This window comes from Antechinus flavipes, chromosome 4, assembly GCF_016432865.1.
Source record: "Antechinus flavipes isolate AdamAnt ecotype Samford, QLD, Australia chromosome 4, AdamAnt_v2, whole genome shotgun sequence".
NCBI classification, from domain to species: domain Eukaryota; kingdom Metazoa; phylum Chordata; class Mammalia; order Dasyuromorphia; family Dasyuridae; genus Antechinus; species Antechinus flavipes.
The window spans coordinates 199444238-199468746 of record NC_067401.1 but is presented as its reverse complement, the minus strand read 5'-3'; the positions used below and the strand labels follow the sequence as shown (position 1 = coordinate 199468746).

The 24509-nt window shown below is 34.1% G+C and overlaps 1 protein-coding gene across 1 annotated transcript in view; it reads right to left on the bottom strand.

The window, feature by feature from the left end:
- DNAH8 (dynein axonemal heavy chain 8) overlaps nt 1–24509 on the bottom strand; it is a 402529-nt gene that overhangs the window by 4630 nt on the left and 373390 nt on the right. Inside the window, exons 89-90 of the mRNA XM_051996876.1 lie at nt 13850–14002; nt 13575–13764 (exon numbers count right to left, since the gene is read on the bottom strand). Of these exons, the coding sequence (XP_051852836.1) occupies nt 13575–13764; nt 13850–14002 (343 nt within the window). The remainder of the gene's footprint in view (nt 1–13574; nt 13765–13849; nt 14003–24509) is intronic.

Genomic DNA, 24509 nt, shown 5'->3' with positions numbered 1-24509 from the left:
TATTTCATAAAAATAAAAAGAGTTCAAACTCCCTCAGTATCCCTGCTCAGTTACCCAGCTTTCAATCCCTAGATTGAAATCTGTATCTAAGACATGCCTTTCTTTTACAAGATTGACCTTCCCAAAGAGAGCACCAATGTTTTCTTTTTTGAGAGGTTATTTACCAAAATAGCACCTTTCTTGTTAATGAGTTATTGATAATGATTCCCGTGTCACTGGAGATCTGTTAACAGAATTTCTGCCAGGAAGAAAATTTGTCACACTGCCTAGGTAAAGCGAAGTCTTGTTTTTTTGCATCCCGAATAGGAAAAACAAATGTTAAGATCTATAGGCATTCCTGTAGCATGCAGAAAACTCTTTTTGCCTCAGGCAGGGTCCTGTACAACAAACTTTCCTGGATATTTCAACTGGAAACACACTAGAGATCACACAATACAGTGATTTGGTACCTGAAAGATTCCCTTAGTCTCTGCCTGTGAATGGCCTCCATCTAAAAATAAAATCTTGGGAAATAAATCAGATATATTCTAATTACAGCATTCCAATTAATGCTGGAATTAAGCTACTGTAGATCAAATTATGATTTGGGATAATGGAAAAATTTATTTATGGAATTTGAAAGACATACTACAAATTTATATTTTAACATTACATGTAAAGAATACAACAATCTAATACAAGTATAATTATTTTAGGATATTATTTTCTAGTATGCTATATTTTGCTATACCCAAAATTTGCAAAAATTCACTATATGATTCTTTTTAAAAAGAGGCTTGTAAAGGGGACCATTTAGAAGCAATTAGAAAAAAATTAGAGTGGCATTCGATATGAATTCTCAAAAAATCTAAAGGACTTTAGAGCTTCCTTATCAAATTTCAAAATAATAATGTGAATCAATGGATAAAGCATTGAACTGGGGATCAGGAAAATGTGAATTACAATGCTCCCTTAGACACTTAATTGTTTTTATTTTATTTTATTAATTTTTATTTTTTATTAAAGCTTTTTATTCACAAAACATATGCATGGGTAATTTTTCAACAATGACCCTTGCAAAGCCTTCTGTTCCAAATTGTCCCTTCTGTCCTCCTACCTCTTCCCTTAGATGGCAGATAATCCAATACATGTTAAATATGTTAAAATATATGTCAAATCCAATATATGTATACATAGTTATACAGTTACCTTGCTGCACAAGAAAAATCAGATCAAAAAGGAAAAACAACTGGGAAAAAAAACAAAATGCAAGCAAATAACAACAGAAAGAATGAGAATGCTATTTTGTCTTCTCTGGATGTAGGTGGCTTTTTTCATCACAAGATCATTGGAACTAATCTGAATCATTTCATTGTTGAAAAGATCCATGTCCATCAGAATTGATCATCATATAATCTTGTTGTTGCCATGTATAATTATCTCCTGGTTCTGTTCACTTAGCATCAGTTCATACAAATCTCTCCAGGTCCCATTGAAATCATCCTGCTGGTCGTTTCTTACAGAACAATAATATTCCATAACATTCATATGACATAATTTATTCAGCCATTCTCCAATTGATGGGCATCGACTCAGTTTCCAGTTTCTTGCCACTACAAAAAGGCACACATGGGGTCCTTTCTCTCCTTTATGATCTCTTTGGGATATAAGCCCAACAGAAACACTGCTGGGTCAAAGGGTATGCACAGTTTGATAATTTTTTGAGCATAGTTCCAAATTGCTCTCCAGAATGGTTGAATCACTTCACAATTCCACCAACAATGTATCAGTGTCACAGTTTTCCAACATCCCTTCCAACATTTGTCATTATCTTTTCCTATAATTTAGCCAATCTGAAAGGTATGTAGTGGTATCTCAGAGTTGTCTTAATTTGATCAAAAGTGATTTGGAGCATCTTTTCATGTGACTACAAATAGTTTCAATTTCTTCATTTGAAAATTGCCTATTCACATCTTTTGACTATCGATTGGAGAAAGACACTTAATTGTGGCAAGACTCTTAGCCTCAATTTGCCTGCTATCTGGGAAATGAGAGGTATGGGTTCTATGCTCCCTTCTAGCTCTAACGCGAGAAACCTTTAATTAAACAGATAGGACTCATGATGACCTCAGACATTTACTAGCTGTGTGATTCCAAATCACTTAACCCTGTTTGCCTTAATTTCCTCATCTCTAAAATGAGCTGGAGAAGGAAATGGCAAACCACTCCAGTATCTAGTATCAAAATTCCAAAAGGAGTATTGAAAAATACATTGAAAAATGGATTCAGCAACAACCACAATAATAGCAACCACAACAATAGTGCAAAATTGGGGCTATGAAGGATTCCCTATATATTATATCATTGTACAAAATTATTCTACCAAAATGTATTTTATTATAAAATCTTGAAGTGTGTCTGGCAATTGACCATTAGAGGCATGGGATGGAAAAAGAAGAAAAAGCCACTCTTTTCCTCTTAGTACTGAAAGAGAAACAGTAAAGTCCCAAATGTCACTTCCTGCAATATTGAACCAAGTTTTCCCAAAAGTACAAGTTCCTTTCTGGTATTAAGTTAGAATACTCAAGGGACAACATTATATTTCTTAATTTACTGAGGTAAGATTTAGCATACTACAAAAGAAAACCCAATTCCAGAAGATAAATATTAACTATTTAATCTGAACAAATGGTTGTTGCAGGCAAAAACTTATCTAGGTGAAACACAAGGGTTCATGTAGCAGAACCCTTTTTAAAAAAGAAAGCTTTTACAATCCACAATATAAGGTCTAGCAAATCTGATTGCAGTCATTGAGCCTCAAGTGCATTTTTGGGATAAATGTAGTCCTTATGTAGTCTATGACATCAATTTAGGCATAGTAGGTCCAAGTGGATTTTAAGCTACATTATATCACAAAATCCTTCATCTGTGAAGGGGGTTTGTTCCATGTGCTTGGGAGATCATAATTTACTGGGCATGAAGCCCGATTCCAACCATCTATCTATTCAAGTATAATGACTAAAGTCTCCTTTGGAATTTTAAGTTTCTCCTACATTGTAAATTTCTATAAGGCAGAAATGATCACATTCACTTTATATTGCTCTTGGCCCAGAATCAGGTGCCTTTAGTAGAGGAATGAGGCTGGTTCTCCCCCTTATAATGCAGCTACTATATGGGAAATTTTATAGCATTAGCTTGAGCCTTCTTCATAATGTACCATTTTTCATCTTATTATCACTAGTAGTGAATGCAAATGTGAACAACATGGCCAGGAATGGTCCTGCTAGTACTTTAGAGATACTTGTGTGCCATATTAGATTGTTATATTTACCTACAAATAGTAGTAGCACACACACACACACACACACAGCCCAGATATGTAACATATATGCAGAGAAGATATACAATCTCTGTATAGTATTAATCTTTTTATTGGTGATTAGTACTAAAGACTGTATACATAGGGAGTGGAGGGAGTAGGTCTGGTATGCTGGGCTATTCTCAAATTGAACACATGGAGAAGAGAATTTCTGTTCTCATTATAAGCCTTGTTTGTTTTCTTTTGATTTTCTAAGAATGTGGTGATATGGATCTCAAAAATGATTTGGTTTTTGAATTGTTATTGAATTTTTGAAATGAATATACATATTTCTTATAGAATGAAATCATCTCTAATGGAGTCAAAAGATGTATTTTCTATAGCCTGCATAACCTCAAAGACTATTGATATATTTTACTTTACAGAAACTTGAAGAGCAGGATTTTTATTATGGGATCAATCCATCTTCTAATAATTCATATATCAAATAATATTACTTTAGATGTAGAAATATTAGTCATTTGTCCATATCTATTATTTTGAGATAAGTGAGGCACAAATAAATGAAAGGAGATTATTAAAGTATTCACATTTATATTTTGTAAAATAACTGACATACAAAAAACTGACGGTCATCAGAATGTTCAGCCACTTGGATGTTATATGATCTAAATAAACATTTTCCTTTTCTTTTACATTAAATGTTATTTCAGACTTACAACACATTAGAATTTTTTAAACAATTATTCAATTTAACTCAGAGAAAGCACTGCTTTCTCCTACCCCGCCTCCTTTCCACTTTTTCCTATCACTGTTAGGCTAAGATTAAAGATGGAAAATTTTTGACAAAAGCGAACTTTGTCAATCATTAATCTCTGTAAGATTAGTATTCTGAAATTCCAGCATCTTGTTTAAAGTTGTTTGACTTATAGCACTGATTCAACTGATAAAAACAAACAAACAAACAAAAAACAAGGTAGTATTCTTTCTTTTATATATCATTTTATCCAACTAGGTTTTGGAGTCAAGTAAATAAATGCTTATTAAGCACTTAGATTGTATTGACTCAGTGCTGGCAATGTAAAGAAAGGCAAAGGACAATTCCTGCTCTCATAGTGTTCATAGGAAGAGACAACATACAAACAAGATATGTACAAACAGCATATATGCAGAGACAATCACCAGAAGGAAGGCATAAAAATTATTGGAGGATTAGGAAAAGGAAATTTGAAAGAATGTGGATGGTGTTGTTCATGGACTAAGGATAGGTAAAGTTTCTTTACCAAAGATTAGCACTTTCTTCATTCAAATCATTATAGAAAGAATTAATTACTGGATGGCTAGATATATTTATCTCTACAGTTTTTTACTCTTGATAATTTTTTGGGATAGGCACAGAAAGTTTGTCTCCCCGATTCGCACTCCCATAGGTTCTTAACAGCATACTCTCTCCCATTCTCCAACATCGGAACAAAGGAACCTCTTTAACAGCTGAAATGACCATAAAACAAAAGTGGAACTCGAAAAAAAAAAAAAAGAGCTGATAAAGATAGTAAAATTCCTTTTGAAGCAAAGTAGGTTTCTTTTTCTTTTTGTCCCCAGACAGCCAGACTTATCCTTACTGATCCAGAGTCAGGACTGTTTTGAAGCTACAAGAGTCGCAACAGCCATTGCAACCCAATCCAACAGTCATTTAGTAAGCATCTACTACACACATGTATCATGTACTATATGAGCTAGATACTGGGGTAAAGACAGAATGAAAATTAGTTCCTGCCCACAAAAAATGTATGTTCTAAAGAGGGCAGGGGAATATGTATGCAAACAATAATTTGAAGAGGCAGAAAATACTAATTTGTAGGATGGTCAGAACAGGCTTCCTGTAGACGTAGTGTAAGAATTGAGTCTTAAAAGAGTAAGGAATCCCAAGAGGTGAAGGTGAGGAGGGGGTATATTCCAGACACAGATTGATTGTTGTGTTTCATTCTTGAAGAGGACCAAAATGACATCACTGTGTTAAGAGTCAAGTTACAGGGTATCTGACTGTGGTTGTTCAGACTAATTTGAACTCAGAAAGCTCTGACATAGGTTGGGCACAAATAGCTCATGTGAACATCTGAGGTGAATTCTCTAAATGAGCACATCTCATTTTTTTTGAGCTATTTCAATCTTGCTTTTCTCATAGGGCACAGCACCTTTTCTGATGAGGGCATGCCACGGCCAGCCCAATAGAGCTGCACTCTTTGCAATACAGTCTGAATGTTTGACAGTTTAATTTGAGTAGGACCTCAGTGTCTGGTATCTTATCCTGGTATCTTCAGAATATTCCTAAGACAATTCAGATGGAAGTGATTCAGTTTCCTGGCATGGTGTTGGCACACAACAATGAGGTTGGCACAAAGGTTCTGTAGGCCTCCAGTCTGGCAGTCAGTCAAACATCATATTCCAGGCATACAAGACAGCTTGTGTAAAGACAGACAGGAAACTAACCTCGTAGTTTGAAATCTTAAGGAAGCCAGTTTGGCCGAAATATTCAGTGTGTAAAGAGTGGTAATGTAAAATAAAACTGGCAGGGATATTAGAGTCGAATTATGAAAGATTTGAAATGTAAAGCTGAGGAGTTTGCATTTTATTCTAGAAATAATAGGGAGTCACCTAAGCTTCATGAGAAGGGGTGTAAAAAGGTAAGATCTGTGCTTTAAGAAGATAAGAATTCTACTTTGCTTATGCTGAACACATGATGAGACTTTGGGCATATTAATTAGAATACCAGGTAGAGCTGTGGGGATTAGATCTTAGAAAAATCTTCAGAGAGATGATAATTGGATGTTTTGCAGCTAATGATGCTACTTAGAGACAGAATTTTCACAATCATTCCAAGGTTAGTCTAAGTGAACACTCTTGGTATATCATACTTATATGTTAGGGAATTATGGTTAGGACCACTATAATGTTGGGTTGCAGCTTTAATGTCTATAATCTTCTATTTTACTATTCTCACTTGATACAAAACAACTAGCCTACATGTATTCTCAAAGTCCCTTACGATCCTAACTTTCCACTGGTCTTTTGGTAGCTCTACCACAGCAAGAAATTGGAAACTCTGAATATTTTAAAACAATCATTCCAGAATTGTTTGATTATGAGAGAGGCCTGAAAAAGTACTCATATGCAAAATACTTAGTTTCAAAATAAAAAAGCAAATTAATAAGTATACTAAAGGAAGAGACTATTACCTCTCTGAGCCAACACCCTACTTTACTCACACTCTTGACTTGTAAGAAAGATTGAGCTAAAAGTGGTAACTGTAGCTTACTATGGCACTGATAAGCTGGCAAAGGGAGCAAAAAACAGTATTGGTGGCAAGATGGCACAAATCTCTAGATCAGAATAAATGTTTACAAAGGAATGTTACTGTATGGTCCATTCCAATAGAGATGTACGAGATCTGGACCCACTAAAGACATCATACTCTACTTCTAGCTTGTTTCATTAGCAGTACTCATGAGCCATGTTTTACATCAAAAGGCAAAACATGGCCATCAAAAATGAGATGTTAAAGGTCAGCAATGAAACATTGCTCATTATAACTCAGCTTCTGGCTGAAATAAAACAAGCACACATTCATATTCTTTTTCTTCTCTCCCTCTATCTCTTTATCCCTCTCTGTCTCTCTTCTCTATCTATCCTGTCTGCCCTTTTCTTTCACTCCTGTCTCTCTTCCTCTTCTTTCTTTCCCCATACCTTTTCTCTTTTCTTTCCTTCTTCTCTCTTTCTTCCCTTTCTCTTTCTCTCTTCCTCCCTTTACTCTCTTCCCCCTTTCTTTTTTTTTTCCTTTCCACCCCCTTACAATTTTGTATGGACAGCACTTTAGGGCAAGGTGAACAAAATAAATCTTACAGTTTCCTTTTAAACAGCAAAGTATAGGTCCCGATGGCTGAGGAAATTTGCTGCACCTAGCCATTAGATGTGGAATCCTTAAACTGAAAAGGTTTATCTATAAAACACAAACTCAGAATCATAGATGTAGACATGTTTACCACAGTAACAATCAAATCAGATTTCCCTTCAGTTCATCTGGTCAATTGCTACACAGTTGACTGTGAAGGTGGTGGAAAATATCTAGTTAACTATGCTGTGGTTGATTCAGGGCTATCATTTAGAAGTCCAAATGCTACATACCACAAAATATTAAAAAAACAATTGTAGGGCACAGAAATGGCAGCTTCAGACATTAAGCAGGCAGCAAATTATTCATATAAGCAGCCATTCAGATTGTGTAACCTCTTTCATTACTCAGTCATGGTATCTTCCCTTGTAGCATCAGAATCACTGAACAAGGAAAATGATACACACGCCTATTTCTGATAGCATATTGTATGTAGGAAGAGGATCAAGTAAAATGGACATAAACAGGAGAAATATTTTCATATAGGAAAGGGAAATATCTCTTGATATTTACACGTGTTTATAGAGGAATCATTGTACAATTGTATTTAAAGCTGTCTTGTTTTTTCTTGTTTTATTACAAGGTTGTGATCTGATCAATGTAGGTTAGGTAATCTTGGTATGGAAATTTCGTTCATGGATGCAAATCAGATATTTGCCTGTAACTTTGATTTTGTATCACAGTCCCCCCGCATTAGCAATTCCAAACCTACTCTTCTTTTTGTTCATGTCTCCCAAACTACTTTCTCTTTCCATTCTCAACACATTGCCTCATACTTTGCTCAAAAAAAGAGTTCCTTCTCACTGTGACCTCTCTGTTCTTCTTCCCTACTTTATGTGTCCTCTTCCAGAATGAAGGATAAACAAACAACATAAAAGAACTCATTATTTCCACCTTACTCAGCAACCATCCCTCTTCCTAACTTCCCTACATCTCTCAAGGGCAATACCCACCATTGTTCCAGGAACCCAAGTTCATAACTTCCATATTATTCTTGACTCCTTACTCTTCTTTTTTTCCCACAAATCCAGTTTCCAAATGCGGGCTTTTCTACATATACAGTATTTTGCTCATCTTAGTTTAGGGCATCATTATTTTTCTGTCAAGCCTCCTACTTGATCTCAGTGATTCTTTTGAACAACTGCCAATGATTTTTTGTAAGAATAGAACTTAAGCATGCCACTCCCTGCCTCTTTAATAAACTCCAATGGCTTCCTATTGCCGCTGGGATAAAATATAAATTTTTCTACTTGCATCCATTCCTCTAATTTAGGAGGTTTAGTTCCTAAGATCCTTAACAATTTGGCCCTCATCCCTATTTCTAGTTTCATTTTACTTCATAACCTTTCCACATTCTACACCTAGCAAAACCAGACTTTTCTGGCCAGCTTTGAGGTAACTGGAAGCATAGCACTTGGTCTGGAATCAGATCTAAATATAAATCTGGCCACAGACCTTACTAGCCATATGATCCTGGGCAAGTCATTTAACTTCTGCCTCAGTATTCTCAATTGTAAAATGGGAATAATAATACACCTAAATCACAGGATTGTGGCATGGATAAAATATTTATAAAATGGACCTAGCACCAAGCTGGCCCCAAGGACTCAATAAGGGATTTGTCCTTGCCCCCACCCACTGCTTGGGGCTTTGGCTATGAATTAGTAGATGAAGGTTCTGGTTGCAGTTCTGCCCTTAATTTACCATAGTAATAGGATCATATATCTGGAAGGATCTAGCTCTAACACTCAATGATCTAGTGTAGGAAAAGGAGGAAAATGAGGAGAGATGTGATGACTTGTCTGAGTTCACATAAGTCTTAGCAGAGCTGGGATCTGAACTCAGCTCCAATGACTCCATATTCAGTATTGCTTTTGACTCCATATTCAGTATTGCTTTTACTACTTTCCTGTGCTTATTTATAACATGAGGAGAGTTGGGAATGGGCAAACTCTAAAATTCCCTCCCAGTTCTTAGATTCTATGATTCCAAGGTAAGTGATTTGTTTAAAACTATACAACCAGTCAGGGGCACCATCAGCCCTGAGACCATATGACTTAGACTTTAAAGTTTAAAGGAAAATAAACAATTATCTAGTTTTATGCAGAGGAAGAGATTGAGGCACTGATAGCTTGAGACACATGTTCAAGATAACACAGAGCCCAAAGTTCAGTCCAGCTTGCACTCTCCCAAGAACAGAACAAAAATAAATTTCTCCTGACACTCAGGTCAAGACCCTTTTCACCCATCACACTTCCCTTGGAGTTCCAATTTGATTAGAAAAATCTTATCATAGCATTATCATGTCACACTTCCTACATGTTTGCACAGGAAAGATTGAATCTTTTTCTTTTCTGGCTTTTTGCCATAGGTTACACTTTCCATTTTATATGGAGAGAGGGGGGGGGGGGAAAGCAGAGAGCAAATAGGAATCATTGAAGAATAGCCCTAAGGTCATTTCAGGTATTAGCAGAAAGCAATTAAGAGACAAAATTTCTTTTCCCGATTGGCTGTAGGGATAGAAGCTCCAAGTTCCAGAAAGTTTATATTTGATTGGGGGTCTTTTTGAAGAATCAAGATTTCTCTTGAAAGCAAAAGAAGCATGGAAGGGATTAAAATCATTAATGGCTCTAGGCAAATGAGAAACTGTTTATAACACCCCCTCTCCTCAATCTTTCTCCTTGCCTTCCTCTTTCCTATTTTGACAAGAGTATCAACTGTCCTTCTAATCATTCAAGTTGGCAACTTTGGGATTTTCCTCCATTTTTCCCTTTCCTTCACTTTAAATCAATTATAAAGTCTTGTCTTTTGCCATAATCTTTTTTGTTTTGTGTTCCTTTCTTTCTCCTCACATAGCCACCACCCTAGTTAGAGCTCTCATCCTTGGACTGATCACCTGCCTCTATTCTTCAATCCATCTTTCACATAGTTAAACTGACTTTCTGGAAGAGACCATGCTCAATCAACCCCAGTGGCTTCTCCTTGTCTCTAGAATAAGGTATAAACTTCTTGGTTTGGTCTTGGGAGGAACCTTTCACAGTCTGGCTCCATTCTATCATTGATCACTATATTGGCACCCTCTCTTTCACATGCTTTACATTCCAGACAAATGCTGTTCACATACATATCATGGAATGTGTCTTTTACCTGGATTGTACTATTTACTCAATTGATCTCTTAGAATCTCTACTTCCTTTCAAAGTTCAGCTCCTGTTATGTCTCATTGGGAGCCAATCCTGGTTCCTTACTCCCATCCCTGCCCTGTTGCTACTGCCATCCTAACTATAATCCCATAATCCCACCTTTCACTGAAAGTCTTCCCTCTCCCCTCTCCATTAATTATTTCCTATTTATCCTGTATAAAATTTGCTTTGTATTTATGGCTTGTGTGTTATCTCCCCATTAGAGTACCCTCCTTGAGGGCAGGGGCTATCTTTTTCCTCTTTTTGTTTCTCTAAAATTTAGCACATTAGCTGGAACATTGTACTGCTGTTCAGTTATGTCTGACTCTTTATGACTCCATACTTGAATGTTTCCCATTTTCTTCTTCAGCTCCTTTTACACATCAGGAAACTGAGGCAAACAGTGTTAAGTGACTTACCCAGAGTCACAAAGCCAATAAGTGTCTGAAATCCACTTTGGATTTGGTTCTTCCTGAGTCCAGACCCAGTACTCTATCCACTGTGCCACCTAGTTGCTTCCTAATGTTTGTTGATCCTAAAGAAATAATTTTTGTAAAGATTTTGTATTTAATAGTCTGTGTATATTTTATTTCTTTCTATTAGTGTGGTGGAAGGAAATGCTACTTGAAGACAGAAACTATTTTCCTTTTGCTTTTGTATCTGTAGGATCTAACATAACATCTGGTATAGCTATTAAGTTGAATTTGTATTACTCTAACTCTTTAAATTTTATTTTATTTTACTAATTAATACAATATAATTTTAAATGAGTACTTTGTTATTTTGGTAGATTAATATTGATTTTTAATAGCTAAAAAACAAATTACTTGAAATCATCTGACATCCCATTATTCAGGACTACTCAGGTTTGGATTATAGGAGTCTACATAGCACAAATATTATCAACTGGTGGCAGCTGTCCCAAAGTATGGACATGTCATCCAGTAGTAGAAAGGCTTCAAATGTAGGAATTTCTGAAAATTTTTAAGTCCAGGATAAAAAAGCTTTTTGCTATTTTTTTAAGGAAAGAGGAAGTTTTGAAGAAAATAAGTAATACTTATTTGAAATATCTTGTACAAATCTTGTAAATTTAGGAAAATTTAATTGTATTATGTGAAATTCAACTTCCTTATGAAATTATAATGTTTGGCCTATTGACTTTTTGTTCAGGGAATAATGAAAATTTATTAAACTGAATTTCTTACACAATATTTTAAATTATTGTTATGAATGGAACTATAAAATTCTGAACTTTTAGTAAGTACTGCAGTCTATCTCATTTTTTGGAAGTTTATGAGAAATAGGCAAATAGGCAAACGGAAGAATAGAAAATGGTCAGTGTAGTAAAACCTGAAAACTAAAATGTTTTCTGGATTTAATTGCCTTACAGTGTTTCTGGTATATAGGGAAGCATTCAATATATGTTTGTTAAATGAATAGAATGAGAGACCTCTTTAGTAAAGGAACTGATAAAAAAAAGGAAAAGACTCTGCCACACTCATTGATTGTATAACATTTGCCACATGGATTTTTGTCTAATGAGCCAGGTTTTTGGAGTAATTTTAATTGGTAATTTGTCTCTTGATTATCTATCTATCTATATATCTATCTATCTATCAATCAACCATCACTTAAAACTGAACCTTTTTTGAAGTAAGAATTTTTATCACTCCATTGTGGACTTATTCCTTGATATTGATATTGATATTGATCCAAATATGGATCAATTTCTTTCACCTTTTATTGAAAATAGAGGAATTTTAGTAGATGAGAAACAAAGAAGAATTAGACATGTGCAAGAGTATGACTACAATATATATGAAGAATCAGGAGCTTTTGTGAATTTTAAGTAGGAATTTGATGATTGAAAATTTACCTTCATCCTCACTGGTTTTATCCCTTTGCCTACATACCCGCAAGGAAGGAACAGTGACAGAGAAGAGTGTGTAATTTGGGATCAAATTTTCATAAATTAATTCCAAAGTTGTAGAGGACTGTAGATAGTGGGGAAGTCCAGGAAAAGTTTACTTGAAGAAAGGATACTTACAGCAGGGTGTTTATTCAGTGTGATTGATGAGATACTGAATCTCTAGTTCACATATACTTAGTTGATGTAATGATGTAATCACTCTAGTTGGCATATATTTAGTGTGATATGGTGATGTAATGGTTCTACAGTTGGCATATGCTCAGTGTGCTGTAGTGATGTAATCGTACTAAGGTATTTAAGGGCTGAGAAGACTTGAAATTAACAGACTCTAGACTCCATCCTTAACCATCTTCGTGGTGGTCCTCCTGCCTTTATCACTTCTCCCCACCTAAGACCAAGGCCCGTCTAGAGATCCTCCAGAAAGCTAGTCCTGACACTACACAAGGTCACTAGATTGGCCAAGTGTTTTTAAGCCTAGCAATTGGGCAGTTCTCAGGAACAGGGAATTGTTCAAAGTTATTCAAAGTCAAAGTTAGGAGAGGGAAGAATGATATGATTGCTTCTGTGGAAGGAGTCAAGAGAAACTAACAAATCCCACCCTCCTGGAGCTCTACTCTGTTTTGTCAACAAATGAACTCTTTTATTCTCTCTTCTTTAAGTCTATATGGGCCAGTGCAAACATTCTGCAGAGGGACTTCTCTCCCTGACAGGCAGCTAAGAGGAGTGGTAGATGGAGTGCTAGACCTACAGTCAGGATGACCTGAGTTCAATCAAATCTCAGATACTAACTGTGTGAACTTTGGCAACCTCTAGTTGCCTCACAATTTCCTTATCTCTCTAAAAGTAAAGACAAAAATAATGTCTGCCATCTGGTGGTGGTGTGAAAATGAAATGACAATATTTGTAAAGTGCTTTATAAACCTTCAAGCACTGTAGAAATGTGCCTGAAGATAGCCTAAGAAAGAGAGAGGAGCTCATTATTCCCAAGATCAACGGTGGCAGTTACTGCCTTCCTGTCCTTGCAGATCAAATGCCTTGGCTTTTTGAAGATGGTAACAAAACCTGGATAAATGCATATTTCTATACACTTTTATATTTTGATGAATGTTCACATATGTACATACAACTATTTTTTTTAAACCAACAATGCTACATAAAATATTTGTTAAAAAGTTACAAGTATTTTTAGATACATTATACCTTGTGAGCACTTACCTTGGGGATTAAAGAAGCCAGTCATCCAAAATACGTTTGGCCTTCCTTCAAATATCCAAACAGCAAATTGAGAATTCCTTTCTAGAAGTTCAGTAAACCAGAACCCAAGTGTTGAAGAATCCCAGGATATTCTTTTCCATAATGCTGGGATACGGGCATCATACATGTTATCAAGAGCATCTCTCAAATTCTGTTAAGTCATGAGTAAAAAAAAAAAAATGAATTAAATGAATTAACAAAATGAAAATGATTCTTTGGGACTTTTAGGGACTTACCTCACTCATGATGATAGTCCCTTCAATGGCTAATTTTAAATCACTCAGGCTTAGTCTTAGTCTTGTGATGACTTTTTGCATCCTGTCAATTTCCTGTCTAAGGAATATGTTCATAGAATTAAGATGTCCCATCTTTATTAGGCGAGCTTTCACCTAAAATAGAGAGTATACAATTCTATGAAGTTGACTTTATTATTTAAAATTGCTCCATGTGCCAAAATCTTCACAATGTCTGTTATGGAACCAAACATAACAATTAATTTTCTATTCTCTTATTGTTAGAAGGCAGATATTTGAATTCGTTTTCCTACCGATTACACTCAACCATTCATTGGAAAGTACTTTGAGAAAATGAAAAATTGCACTTTTCCTTTCAAATGGTAACTGAATTGTTAAATATCAGGTTTTTTCCATGTAATATTCCCAAGAATGCAACTCTGATTGCTTATTTTCACAATCCTAATAGAGTTATTGTTAGAAATTTCACAGAAAATGGAAAAGTATAAAAATTTTATAGAATGATTGACACAGAGCAATTCTTAATAGAATGCAGCTTAAAAATTGACTTTGAGGGGAAAAAATCAAGTACCTGTTATTTGTTCCTTTTGGGAGATTGATTTTGAATTTTGAAGGCTTTAATAAGAAAAACCTCTGGGCACATAAGCATTAAAATACAAATATTGAAAAGATTTAATAAATAATATCTATTATGACTGTGGTGCTGAATATATCCAAGACAAAGTTTTTTTTAAATAAAAACCCTGACTTGGCACCATGTCCTTACATTTAACAGATAAGTCTTCTGCTGCTTAATTATGGAAATAATTCTGCTATTAAAGAAATCCTGAAAAACGGTCCAGTCCAGTGTTCCTAAAATGATGATTTAGGAACCACATGGATTTAAAGTCTCAATTATAGTGAATATAGTTCCTCTTTCTTTGGTTTGGAATGGGTTGTGGAACCCAGAGGGAAGGGAAAGCCACCTTGACTCAATGTCTTCACATACGAAATAAAGCCAATTTTTAATGAACCTCTTTGTGTAGCTGCTATCACCTGTCTTTTCTTCTTATCTCCATCACAGAATGTCTGAATCCTGACATGATATTTTCATGACTTGTTAGCTTGATACTTCAAACTGATTATGTCCAAAATAGGGTATCTTTTTATCTCAAATGTGTTCCTCATTTTGACACTCCTATTTCTGTTAGTGATTCTCCTTTTTATCTTCGTCTCTTTTCTCTTTCAAACTCATTTGTGAAATATTGTTGATTTTATTCAAACTATAATTTTCAAGACAGCTGTGAGTGCAGTGGATAGAATGCTGGGTCTGAATTCATAAAGACCTGAGTTCAAATGCAGTTTCGAGATACTAGCTTTGGGTCTTTGGAAAAGCCATCTAGCCTCTGTTTGCTTTCCTTGGAGATGTGAAAACAAATGAACTAATATTTGTAAAAAATACTTCACATAGTGCCTGACACACAGAAATGCTCTATAAATGTTCACAATGCTTCTCTTCCTTTTTATTTCCATTGTCAGTGCCCTCATATAGGTCCTTCCTTGTGTGGAATGTAAGAACCTCCTAACAAATACTGGTCCCTCTACTTTTTTTTGGTGTTGTGTGGTTTTTTGGGAGGGGCGTTGGTGTCAAACAAGGTTAAATGTTAACTAAGTGTCTGAAGCCAGATATGAAGTCCGGTCCTCCTGATTTCTCATTCTCTCCACAGTGACATCTAGCTAGCTGCCTCTCTACTTTTTCTCTTCCAATTCATCTATCCCAGCCTTCCAATGTTATCCAGGGCAAATTGCAATACAACCTGGTACATAAGAAATGACACAACACAGATGAATACAAACACCAACACAGAAGGAAAGCCACTCAGGGACTAGGTATCTGAGGTTGCATTTTCTGGGGGAGTGGGTGGAGGTTTGAACCTGTAATTTCATTGCTTTAGACCTTGGAAAAGATATTCCCTCTACCAATACAACTGGTGGAAACTTGTGGTACTAGAGAATTGCTTAGAGAGTTAAGAGGCAAATGACTTTATACAGGCTCAAACAATTAGTATGTGTCAGAGGCAAGACTTGAATCTTGGTCTTCTTGACCTTGTATACTCTTCTTTCTCTAGTATACTCAACTGTTTCACATCTGAGAAAAGCTGCACTGCTCTGCCAAAAAAAGATCGACTCGTCCCCTTTTCTAACACATAGCTCTGTTCTTTCTGCTTCAATATGCTGCCTATTAGTGGCCTTGGAGCAAGGAAGATGCAAGTGTCCTCTTCAGAGCAATGCTAAAAGCCTTTTCTTTCTTGTCCCACAATCAAATGCTTCTAAATGTGATAGCATGAGATATGGCATGCAACTCTACCTTGAACCTTTTTAGGGCATACAATATGAATTATTTTGCGTTTTTGTGATGTTATTGTCAACTATTTACTAGATTAAAGTCCATGAGAGTAGAGTCTATGTTATCTAACCTTTGAATTTCTTCTACTACTTTTCATAGTACTCTGTACAATTTCGAAGCTTAATGTTTTTAGAGAGAATTTGTGAATACATAAATGAATAAATGTTCTTTTTAAGTCTAACAACCTATGGCCCCAAGCTTCCCACTCAGTGCTAGACTTGTTTGAGTTAACTGTAGCTAGGTTCCTAAAAATAGTAGATGAGTGAGAAGGAAGAGAAACACAAAACTCTCCCCTCAAAAAACTCAAAAAGCAGCATTGATGAAATTTTAACTAGAAATCTTATTGAGACGGAATAGTCTGAACTACATATCTTGTGAAAAGCAGAACAAATCATTAAAAGCAGTCAAATAAAATAGTACTCTTTAACTAGGGTTAGGAGGCAGTTAAGTAAAGTATTAGAAAGAATGATGGTCTTAGAATCTGGAAGATCTGAATTAAAATTCAACCTCAGACACATGTTAGCTATATGACTGTGGATAAGACACTTTGTCCTATGTCATCCTCAGTTTCCTCATTTTGAAAATAGGGAGTATCGTACCTACCTCCCAGAGATGGTAAAAGAAAGATAGTAAGATAACATTCGTAAAGTACTTAATACATTTTACAATATATAAGTGCTAAATACTATTATTAACCATTTCACATATATGGCTCTGCTAAAATTACAGAAAATAATCTTGTCCTTAAGACTATGATTCTGGCCAGAATCTTAACTTTTATGACCTAGTATTTGAGACATTTACTCAACACCTTGGACTCATTTATCTTCTACCCACTACCAGTTGCAAATCATATAGATTTTTTTCATCAATTTGTATTTCCATATAATGAGTTTAAACTCACTCTGTTTCATTTTTAGTTGTTCCAACTGAGAAAATTAAAGATTTTTGAGTTTATTGGGTTAGGATATAAAAGTTAAGAATAGTTCTATTTTGATTCTGGATGGGAATGGAACCAAGATGGCAGTTATGAAGCAATCTAACTGAGTAGTTTCTATTTTTAAAAATACATTATTTTCAAAACCCATGCAAAAATAATTTTCAGGATTCACTCTTGCAAAATCTTGTATTCCAAATTTTCCTTCCTCCCTTCCCCTTATCCTCATCCCCTAGACAGCAAATAATCTACTATAGGTTAAACATGTGCAATTCTTCTAAATATATTTATTTCCACATTTATCATGCTGCATAAGAAAAATCAGATCAAAAAGAAAAAAACAAACAACAGCAACAACAAAAGATAAAACTACTATGTTGTGATCCACATTCTGTCACCATGGTCCTCTTTCTAGATGCAGATAGCTCTCTCCACCACAAGTCCATTGGAATTGGTCTGAATCACCTAATTGTTGAAAAGTCACAAAATCTTGTTGCTATGGTACAATGTTCTTTTGGTTCTACTCACTTCATTTCAGAAGAATATTTTCAATATTCCCCTCTAAATAACTTTAAAATAATGCCTCATTAAAATTTTGGTGGAACAAGGCTAACAAAAGGCTAGAGGGAGACTTTTTTTTTTTTGTAAACTGTATTTTTTTTCCAATTACAGGTAAAGATAATTTTCAACATTCATTTTTAAGAAGATTTTGAGTTTTAAATTTATGTCCCTCTTTCCCTTCCCTCCCTCATTTTCTAAGGATAGGAAGCAATCTGATATAGTTGAAAATATGTTTTACATAATTGCACATGAATGACAAGATACAAACAATACAACTAAAACACACACACACACACACACACACATATTCCCTTGGAATTAATCTGTTTACACACACACATTCCCTTAGAGTTAATTTGTTTGCAAGTCCAACCCTATCATGAATTTCCTGTTTAAGATATTTGTGCCATTTACCCAACAACTTGGACACACTTATCTTTAGCCTATTACATACCAGTTGCAAATCATTTAGAAAAAAATTTTTCATGAATTTGTTTTTGATGAATCCTCAGTTTCCTGAGTTTAAACTCATTCTATTCCATTTTTAGTTGTTTCAGCTAGGAAATTTTTGACAATATTAGGTAGTAATTGTCTGTCTTGCGATTTGAGTTTTAATTATAGTGTTTTGCTTATTTATTGTATTGTATTTTATTTGTTAAATGTACATTTTAAAAATATTTGCTACATTCCAATTATTTGGAATAATAGTCAAAGAAGGAGTCCCACTAAATTTCTTTTATGAGACAAATGTGATAATGATGCCTAAACCAGAAAAAGTAAAAACAAAGAAAATGGGCCAATTTCATTAATGAATATGGATGCAAAAATTCTAAATAAAATACCAGCTATAAGATTACAACATATATTATAAAGATTATACATTATAACCAAGTGGAATTCATACCAGGAATACTGGGATGGTTTAACACCAAAAAAACCCACTATTAACATAATTGCTTACATCAATAATAAAAGTTTAAAAAATCATATTTTTATCAATAGATGCAGAAAACCCAATAAAGTACAGCATATTTGTATTTTTAAAACTCAAAAGCATAGGCATAAATGCACTTTTCCTTAAATTGATAAGCATTTGTCTAAAACCATCAGCAAATATTATTTATAATGGGGATAAGCTAGAAGCCTTCCTTATCAGATTACGTGTGAAGTAAGGATGCCCTTTGAGACTTATGCCCTTTGAGTCTTATATTATTCAATATTGTATTGAAAATTCTAGCAATAGCAATAAGAGAACGAAAAAAAGGAATCTGGATAGGAAATGAAAAATAAAACTATCTTGCTTTGCATATATATATATATATATATATATATATATATATACTTGGAAAATCCTAAATACTCAATTAAAAACACAAATTAAAGTAAAACCAAATAAATTATCAGCATTCCTATATATTAACAACAAACAACCCTTCAGGAAGAGACAGTTAGAAATACCTCATTTAAAATAACTCTATAGACAGTATAAATACCTAGGAAATACCTACCAAACAAACCCAGGATTTATATGACTAAAATCATGAGAAATATAGTATATAAATAAAATCAGATTTAAAAAAATAAATTAATTAAATAAATTTAAATAAATGTCCATGGGAAGGCAGGGCCAATTTAATAAAAATGATATTTTATCAAAATCAATCTATATATCCATTGCCATCCCAATTAAATTACAAGAAAATTATTTTACTGAGCTAGAAAAAATAATAAAATTCATTTGGAAGAACAAAAGTTCAAGAATATCAAACAAATTAGTGGAAAAAATGTAACAGATCTTAAACAATATTATGAGACAGTAATTATTAAAACTACCTGATATTGGCTAAGAAATAGAAAGGTAGATCAGTGGAAAAGAATAGACACATAATCTATAGCAGCAAATGAATCTATCAACTTAGTGCTTGACAAGTATAAAGACTTAAGTTTTTGGGATAAGTATTCATTATTTGGTAAAAAGGGTTAAGAAAACTGGAAAACATCCCGGCACAAATTAGGCAAAGACTAATATCTTACACCATTTACTAAGCTGAGGTCAAAATGGATTCAGGACCAACATATAAAGGAAGATATTACAAGCAAATTTAAAGAACATGGAACACATTACCTATTAGATTTATCATAGATGAACAATTTATGAAGAAACAAGAGATACAATGCTATGAAATACGGATAATTTTGATGACATTAAATTAAAAACATTTTGTACAAATGAAATAAATGTAGCCAAGATAGAAAGCTGAAAAATATATTTATAAATTTAAAAATATATAATTTTTACATTCCTCAGACAAAGATCTCATATCTCAAATATATAAAGAACTTTGTCAAATCTATAAGTTATTCATCAGTTGAAAAATTTGTCAAAGGATATGAACAGGAAGTTTTTTTTTTTTTCCTTAAAGCTTTTTATTTATAAAACATATGCATGGGTTATTTTCAACACTGACTCTTGCAAAACCTTATAATCCAAATTTTCTTCTACTTCTCTTCACCCTCTCATTAGATGTCAGGTAGTCCAATACATGTTAAAGTATACATAGTTATACAGTTATCTTGATGCACAAGAAAAATCAGATCAAAAAGGAAAAAAAAAACTGATAAAGAAAACAAAATGTAAGCAAACAACCAAAAGAGTGAAAATACTATATTGTGATCCACATTCAGTTCCCACAATCCTCATCTGAAGATGGCTCTCCATCACTGAAAAATTGGAACTGGTTTGAACATCTCATTGTTGAAGAGAGCCATGTCCATCAGAATTGATCGTCATATAATCTTTTTGTTGTCATGTATCATGATCTCTTGGTTCTGCTCATTTAATTAGCATCAATTCATATAAATCTCTTCAGACTTCTCTGAAATCATCCTGTTGGTAATTTCTTACAAAACAGTAATATTTCATAACATTCATATACCATAATTTATTCAGCCATTTTCCAATTGATGGGCATCCACTCAGTTTGCAGTTTCTTGCCACTACAAAAAGCGCTGCCACAAACATTTTTGCACATGTGGGTCCCTTTCCCTCCTTTAAGATCTCTTTGGGATACAGGCCCAGTAGAAACACTGCTGGGTCAAAGGGTATGCACAGTTTGATAACTCTTTGAGTATAGTTCCAAACTGCTCTCCAGAATGGTTAGATTCATCCACAGTTCCACAAACAATGTATCAGTGTCCCAATTTTCCCACATCCCCTCCAACATTCGTCATTATCTTTTCCTGTCATCTTAGCCAATCTGAGAGATGTGTAGTGGTATCTCAGAGTTGTCTTAATTTGCATTTCTCTGATCAATAGTGATTTGGAACACTTTCATATGAGTGGAAATAGTTTCAATTTCATCATCTGAAAATTGTCTGTTCACATCCTTTGACCACTTATCAATTGGAGAATGGCTTGAATTCTTATAAATTTGAGTCAATTCTCTACCTATTTTAGAAATAAGGCCTTTATCAGAACCTTTGAGTATAAAAAGAACAGGCAGTTTTCTAATGAAGAAATCAAAACATTTATAGCCATAAATCATTATTGATTAGAGAAATGCAAATTAAAACAACTTTGAGATATCATTGGCTAAAATGATGGGAAAGTGAACAATAGTAGAGGGGACATGGAAAAATTGGATACTTAATTCATTTTTGGTGGATCTGTGAGTTGACATTTTGGAGACAGATTTGGAAATATGACCAAAACGTAATTAAACTATTTCCTTTGACCCAGCAATACCCACTTTTAGGTCTATTTCCCAAAATGAAAAAAGGAAAACAATTTAGATATTCTAAAATATTTACAGCAGTTCTCTTTGTGATGACAAAAAACTGAAAATTGTAGGGATGCTTATCAATTGGGGAATGGCTAAACAAATTGTGGTTATATATATTCATGATGGAATATTACTTGCTATTCAATGATGAGGTCAATGATTTTTAAAAAGCATGGAGAGACCACAAAATAATGAAGAATGAAATGAATAGAACTAAGAGAAAATTGTATATAGTAACAGCTATATTATTTTAAGAAGAACTTTGTGCAACTAAATCATTCTGATTATTATAAATACCCAAATTAACTGCAAAGATCCTACAAACAAAAGGATCTTTGCATCCAGAAAAAGAACTGAAAAATATATATGTACATACAAATATAATATTGTGTATATATGTATGCATATATCCACACACACACACACATATACATACATATATATATATATATAAAATGTATTTAATGTGCGTGTATGTATACATGTATTTTCACATACACACTCAATGTCTAACAGTAGGTATTTCAAAGTTTGGGGTGGAGAGAGGGGGGAAAAAGAAAGTTACATGATAACTTTGTTGTATATTTGAAGGGAATAGCAAGTTGTACATAATGGATCTTTAATTTCAGGTACAATTCTCTGTTTTTCTATTCTACTTTGTTATGGAAATGCTTGTTTTATTTATTAAGTTCAGAATAAAATAAATACATTTTTTAAATGAACAAAAATTTACCTCCCAGGAACTTCAGATCATTGGTCACATTTTTTTTTTCTGAGAGACAATTTTGTAGTAACAGTTAAGTTTGACATGAGGATATCATACTTCTTCCAGCCTATTACCTCATCAGTAAAATGGGGACAATAATACTGTCACTTCCTCCCTGACCAAGTTGTAAAGATCAGAGATGTTTGTGATAGCATTTTTTTCTTTTTTCTTATTTAAAATTTTATTAAAGCTTGTTATTTACAAAACATATGCATGGGTAATTTTTCATCATTGACCCTTGCAAAACTTTCTGTTCCAAATTTTTCCCTCCTTGCCCCCACTCCCTCCCTTAGATGGCAGGTAGTCTAATAGATGTTAAAATATTTGTTAAATCCAATATATGTATATATATACATATTTATACAGTTATCTTGCTGAACAAGAAAAATCAGGGAAAGAAGGAAAAAAAACCTGAGAAAAAAAAACAAAATGCAAGCAAACAACAGAAAGAGTGAGAATGCTATGTTGTGGTCCACACTCAGCTCCCACAGTCCTCTCTTTGGGTGTAGATACTCTCTTCATCATTGAACAATTGGAATTGGTTTGACTCATCTCATTGTTAAAGATTTACACGTCCATCCAAATTGATCATGTATAGTCTTGTTAATGCTGTGTTTAATGATCTTCAGGTTCTGCTCATTTCACTTAGGATCAGTTCATGTAAGTCTCTACACGCCTCTCTGAAATCATCATGTTGGTCATTTCTTACAGAACAATAATATTCCATAACATTCATATATCATAATTTATTCAGCCATTCTTCAATTGATGATCATCCATTCAATTTCCAGTTTCTTGCCACTACAAAAAGGGCTGGTGACAGCATTTGTAACTGTCAGATGCTATATATATCTTGAAAAGGCTATCTTACAACTACTATATTCTCTCTTCTCATCATACCAATTCCTTCAAATAATCCTTGGGTGCCATGGTGTCTAGTTCCCCCACAACTCTAGATACCTTTCATTGGATGTGTTCCAGTTTGTAAGGGATAATTTTAATGAGACACTCAGAACTCACAACAATGCTCTCTCTCTCTCTCTCTCTCTCTCTCTCTCTCTCTCTATATATATATATACATATATGTATATATGTACATGTATGTGTATGTGTGTATGTGTGTGTGTGTGTTCTGATCAAAACTCAGAACTATTTAATCAACAAGAAAAGAACATCATGGTTAAGAACTTTTAAGTCAGGTCAAGATTCTGAGTCACATACAGCTTTGGTAATGGGATTGGTTCCTCAGTCCCTCATAAACAAAATGAATCTGAATATACTGTCTAAAGGCCATCCTGGTTCTCCACAGTAGTTGGAGGAAAGGAGGAAGCAAAACATTAATCAATTCTTCTCTAAATTTAATTAAGTTTAACAAACATTTATTAATTATCTTTGCAAGACCCCATGCTAAGTGCTGAGAATACAAAGAGAAAAACAAAACAGTTATTGCTGTAACTATCGCACATCACTAAAATATCTATGCAGACAGATCCAGATTCCATCTTCTGGATTGCTCAGCTACTTAATAATATATCTCATGTTTATTTAGTACTTTAAGGTTTGCAAAGTATGTTATCTCATTTGACACTTAATAATTCTGTGACGTAGGCAGTGTTATTATCCTCACTTTACAGATGACAAAACTGAGGTAGAGAGAATTCAAGATAACCGAATCAGTGCCTGAAGCAGGATGAGAAGTAAGTCTGACTTCAAGTCTAGTTCTCTATTTAATACACCATCCTGTCTTCTATTTGGTTTCCCTCCACTCAAAGTCTTTCTGGGAAATATCAGCATTTATTTCATTTTAATTCTTCCCTAGTGATAAATTCAATCTATTCCTCTAAACAACAGGCTAATAATAAACACATAAATAGAATATTAGAAAAAGGATGTAGACTCATAGCACCTCTTAATAAATGTACTAGAAAATAGTTATAGCCAAACTTCCTGCTATCATTTTTTTATATCCTCAAATCCACCATCAAGGCTAGTCACCATCCCCAGAAAATTCATACCATTTGTAGAATTCCAGAGGAATCACAAGATAATAGATTTAGAGAGAATTTAGAGGCATCCATATAAGAAGCTTCTATTTTTCTTTTTATAGATAGGGAAATCAAGACTAAGAGACACTAAATGATCTGTCCAAGGTCAGATAGAGAGTAAATGTAAGAAATGATATGTGAATCCAACTGTTCTGACTCCATAGC